Here is a 5,714-nt window from a genome sequence, read left to right as displayed (position 1 = left end):
CACACAGAGGGTGACAGGTATTTTTCAGTTTCTTATTTCTTTACTGCCCCCAAGGGGCCACACACAGAGGGGACAAACAAGGACAGACAAACAGATTGAGTTAATTATATCGACCCCAGTGCGTAACTGGTACTTAATTTATCGATCCCGAAAGGATGAAAGGCAAAGTCGACCTTGGTGGAATTTGAACTCAGAACATAAATAGTGGCAGACGAAATACCACTAAGCATTTCGCCCGGCGTGCTAACGTTTCTGCCAGCTCGCCGCCTTTTTCAGTTTCTGTCTATCAGATCTACTCACAAGGCTTTTAGTCACCCTATAGTAGGACACTTGCCCTGTGAGTCATGCAGTGGGACTAAACAAAAAAACCTTGTTGCAAAGCAAGCTTCTATCATATTTTTACTCTCTTCACCCACCCACCCTTATCTTTGTCCACTTCAATGAACAGATATTTCAAATAGATGAAATGATCAGATGCTCATAAACCCCAAATCACAAATATTCATGAGTTGACCCCATTTCATTCATATAGTAAACATTGTATGTTTGTCTTCTATAAATATAGTTTTATTATTAATTATTGAATTATAACGGGTATTGATGTATTCAGATGTTTATCTTAGGAATTTAATCTGTCACAATATAACTACTGTATAACATTATATAACCAGTTGCATAACAGGAGTGTTCATATCCTCATCGCTTTGATAGTACGAACTACTTTCTAATGTCCTAAACTACTTTCCCCCACATGAAATTTTCATACCTTCAACTCCTCTTTTACTTGTTTCAGTCATTGGCATGTGGCCATATGGGGCACCATCTTGAAGGCTTTTAGTCTGTAAATCAATCCCAGTACTTATTTTTAAAGTTCAGTACTTATTCTATTGGTCTTTTTTGCTGAACTGCTCAGTTATGGGGACACAAACAAAGTAACACCAGTTGTGAAGCAGTAGTGGGGACAGACAATGACAAACTCACACGTGTATATGTGTGTGTGTGTGTGTGTGTGTGTGTGTATATATATATATATATATATATATATACGAGGGTGAGTCAAAATGTAATGCCATTTTGTTTAGAACAGGTATAATTACCAACACAGGAACATGTATCATACATCAAAATGAAGCTGGTCCTCTGTGGATCACATCCTTACTTCTCAACATAGTCACTGTTTCCTTCAATAGCAATGTTCCACCTTCGAATGAGAGCAATGTGTTCCTTGCCCCGTAAAATTCTAACAGGGCTTTCCTGTCTTCATGTCCTTAATTGCCTTATCTATTATGCTGCTATCAACTCTGATGGCTGGTCCCTCAATTGGTTCAATATCTGGTAAACTGTCCTTCCCCCATTCATTTTCCATGCTTAGTAACCTTTCATAGTGGCACTTCCATGCATCTTTCTTCTCTGAGTCACTAAGTACAAGCACACCATTATCCATTCGCACACATTTCTCACCTACCACATCTCTATTTCCTCTGATACACTGCTTTATAACCATGAACACCTCATGCCTCTGATCCTCATGTTATAGGACATTTGCATATCTCTTACCTTCAGCTACTCCTTTTGCTATGTATACCTGACATCTAGCTGCCCTTTTGGTTACCTGATATAATTCTCTGCTTCCACTTTTTTCTAGTCTTTCCACGCCTGTCTTTTTGCCTTTATACCACCATGTCACCCTTGGTCTAGCTGGAACTCTGCACCTACCACAGGTTTCGTCCATAGCCCTCAGTAGATTGTCCTGTAAGAACTCCCAGTTGTCCTCTGAAGCTATATGTCCTCAACTCTTCCTCTCTTTCATCAGCAAATCCGTAAATTTTTGTCTGTTTGCTGGGTCTTTGAGATTCCATAATCGTCTTTTCCAGATTGAGTCTTTCTAGCTCTAATTCTGAAGTCACTGACTAGTAACCTATGTTGGGCTGACACTCTTCACCTGGGAAAGACTTTGCATTTTTAAGCACTCATCTACCTCTTTGTCTGGTGAGGAGGTAGTCAATCTGGCTTATGTGCTTAACAGACTGATAAGTGATTAAGTGGTTGGCTGGTTTTTTTAAGTTAGTGTTGCAGATCATGAGATCATTTGCACACACACACACACATATATATATAGAAATATATATATATATATGGATAATAATAATAATAAATGGAGCAAAACGCATATAAATAAAAGTTCCTTTAATTCCTACACATGTTTCAAAATAAATGAGAGCTCTTTCACAAAGAAGTAAGAGCTGCTGGGATTCCTCATATATTTCTCTTCAGGGAGTTCATAATAAAACATATAATAGCAAAACAAAAACGAAATGATGAGGTAACTTACGAGCAGAGATGTTACATGGTCAGTGACCGTTAGGTTTTCTCTACCTGTAAAACGGGTGTGATATCTTGTTTTTTAGTGTAATTTTGCTACCTCTGGTAACTATTAACATATTTACATTATCAAAGGTTTTAATAACTGAGATAATATTAATATATACATAAACTAATATATATATATATATATAGAAACATTATTGTTCCTATATCTCTCAACGAGAGATATTCAGTAGCGGCCCTTTAAAGTAAAGGTTATTTGCTAACCTAATGTGGTAGTCCTGGTTGGGATGAATGCTACTGTTGTTTAACCCCAGGAAACATCGTCTCCAGCTGGCTATACAACACAAAATCTGTTTCCTTATATTTTTGAACAGAAGGAGTTTAGCACCCCCACTCAGCACAAAGCAGTATCTGTGAACTGCACAGTTCCAGGGTTATTTCCCTTCGTCGACCATTCATCCCAACCGGGACTGCCACATTGGGTTGGCAAATAACCTTTACTTTAAAGTATTGCTACTGAATGTTTCTATTTATTAGATCAGTAACTGTGTCACTTAGAAAATTATATATATATTTTCGAATGAGGATTTAGCAGTGGCATCTCAGCCTCAACCAAATCCACTCACAAGGCTTTGGTTGGCCAAAGGATATGTAGAAGACATTTGGTCAAGGTGCCACCTCAGTGGGACTGAACCTGAAACCATGTGGTTTGGAAGCAAACTTCTTACCACACACCTAATACGTGCATATATGATGGACTTCTTTCATTTTTTTTTTTTTTCTACCAAATCCACTCACAAGGCTTTGGTTGGCCCTGGACTATGTAGACATTTACCCAAGGTACCATGCATTGGGACTAAACTCGGAACCAAACTTCTTACCACACAGCCATGGCAATATATAAGATGTTTTAATGTTTACATCTGCATGAAGATTCAATAAATTTGATCAAGTGACTTCTTTCTAGATGTAAATATTATTCTGGTTATACAAGTAAAAAATTTAATATAAAAAAAAAAAATTCTGTGATAATTAAGATTGCTGTTAATTGAACTGTAACTTTGTGTAATCTTTCTCCTCTTAATTTCTCCCTCTTAATTATGTCAGTGTAATCTCAATGAACATTATTATTATTTTTTTTTTTGTTTCCCTTACCCATATATCTCTTAGTTTCACTGATGTTGGAACAGGTCTAACAAGGTAAAGCTGATTCTGAACAGAGACTTCTAGCTGTCTTAATATAAACCAGCTTAGGCGAGGATAATAGTGTATCTAGTGAAAGTATTGCTGTTGCAGTTGTTATAAGACTGTGGCTACTACTGTTATTTTCTCTTCTACTGTTGAAAGTTTAATGTCCGTCTACTTCTAAAGCTTTGCTTGCAAGTGCGATATGAAAGAGAAAGAGAGAAAAGAAAAGGGAAGAAAGCAGAAATATAGCAGCAGATAAATGATGGGAGAGAAAAAGGGAGAAACATCAAAAGAGAAATAACACAAAACAGAAAAGCAGACGAGATAATATATAAAAGGAAAAGATGAAAAAAAGTGAAAGAAAAAGATAAAAGAAAAACAAGGCAAAAAGATAATTAAAAAATACATAGAAAGAAATAAAAACATGCAGAAAAGACTGATGTGGAAGAATGATTAACCAACAAATGTTTTTCCTTATCTTTTATCGTTTTTTTAATATTTCTCTCTTCTGAATAAGTCCAAGGTCGGTTGGTAATTAAAGTCATATTTGATTGGCATCCCAGAGCAACATTATTAAGTTTGATGTTGTTGTTGTTGCAGTTATTATTGTTTTGATGTTTATACTTATTTATTTATTTTTCAAACAGACTTCCTGTTCTTAGCCAAAATGTTTTTGATATTGGATTTCGAATCATCGAGTTTGGAGTTTCCCTTTGGTTTCCGTGTGTTCTCTGGAACTGTTGTAGGTAATTATATCTTATAAATATCATACATACATGTGATATTATACAATCACACATGACAGGAGGATATATATATATATAGATATATAGATAGAGAGAAAGAGAGAGAGAGAGTCAAGACTATTGAAAAGGTTGCAAGACGCAACGAAAATTTTAGGAAAATAAAAAATAAGTGGAAATTTTACCGGTGAGTGTGTTAAATTTTAAGGCACAATAAGAAAATGACTCTCCCCAGACAAAACACACGAAATCACAAAAAATCTTGCAAACCAAATCCAAAAACGAAATGTGTGTGTGTGTAGTATGGTGTCTTGTGTGTACAAATAGATGTTTGACTGCTACTATTAAGTTAAAAGATCCACTATGTACATCATCATCATCCAGTCTGCTGGTTAAACAGTCTACCATACTTAGTTGTATTACGACTAATGAAATTTCATGTCTGATAAGTTCACTGTCATTAATTCACTGCAGGAAAAGTTCACCATAAAGAATGGTCACTGTTAGGAAAGTTTTTAACTATTAATGGTGAGATACTATGGATATATTTTTTTGGTAAACTTTCCTTGCAGTGAAATTTCCTCGTGGTGAATTTCCTTAATGGTGAATTGCACTGATTGCAAACAAAATATGAGTATCCTACAAACATTGTATACACAGTGTCAAGACAAGGAATACAAAATATACACACACACATATATAATATAGGTGTGGCTGTGTGGTAAGACACTTGCTTCCCAACCACATGGTTCTGGGTTCAGTCACACTGCACAGCACCTTAGGCAAGTGTCTTCTACTATAGCTTCAGGCCGACCAAAGCCTTGTGAGTGGATTTTGGTAGATGGAAACTATTTATATGATTTTTTTTTCATTTCATATTTATTTCATTCATTGTTTGCAATGTTCTCTCTCTCTCTTTCTCAAACACACACACTGCTTAATTGAAATCTCTATGTTGCTGTGAGAGGAAGGTACAACTTGACAAACTGCTTCTCCCTGTATTGTTGGACTGTTGTGATGTTTGTTTAAAAAAGAGAGATTATGACTGTGATAGAATAATGAAAGCAATATTTACTAACCAAGTGAGCACTATTATACAAAGAAATAATTAGATGTAAAATTTTAAAATTATTAGAAATGGGAATCACTTAAGGGGTTAAAAAATTTCTTCATTCTTCAACAACTAGCAAACCCTGAACAAAGCTAAAAGAGACCTGCAACAGTGTGCTGCCTTTTGCATCCAGGCAGGGGCTGATCGACAGCATAAAGACATCCTACACTGCATTCAAAGAAAGGTCGACCGAATGATAGATCTGCAGTCATTCACAAATGTAGTCCAGCCTCTGACTCGTGGACATGTTGTCCCCTACTCTCTCTTTCTTTCTCTCCTCTTAACGTTGACCTCTTCTCCCTTGAGCTGTCTAGTCCCATGCTACCACCACCAATCCACTCCTG

The 5,714-nt window shown here is 36.2% G+C and overlaps 2 protein-coding genes across 5 annotated transcripts in view; one reads left to right on the top strand and one right to left on the bottom strand.

Moving 5' to 3' along the window:
- The window catches only part of LOC106869879 (N-glycosylase/DNA lyase), a 95,328-nt gene that overhangs the window by 52,656 nt on the left and 36,958 nt on the right, over positions 1–5,714 (bottom strand). The window lies entirely within an intron of this gene.
- LOC106874178 (uncharacterized) overlaps positions 1–5,714 on the top strand; it is a 55,530-nt gene that overhangs the window by 36,045 nt on the left and 13,771 nt on the right. For both annotated transcript variants that reach the window (XM_052975779.1, XM_014921833.2), the window contains exon 9: positions 4,164–4,262. In XM_052975779.1, the coding sequence (XP_052831739.1) occupies positions 4,164–4,262 (99 nt within the window). The remainder of the gene's footprint in view (positions 1–4,163; positions 4,263–5,714) is intronic.

The sequence above is a fragment of the Octopus bimaculoides genome, chromosome 22 (genome assembly GCF_001194135.2).
Source record: "Octopus bimaculoides isolate UCB-OBI-ISO-001 chromosome 22, ASM119413v2, whole genome shotgun sequence".
Classification (NCBI taxonomy): Eukaryota; Metazoa; Mollusca; class Cephalopoda; order Octopoda; family Octopodidae; genus Octopus; species Octopus bimaculoides.
The sequence above is the reverse complement of the archived record's forward strand: the minus strand, read 5'-3'. Positions and strand labels throughout refer to the sequence as shown.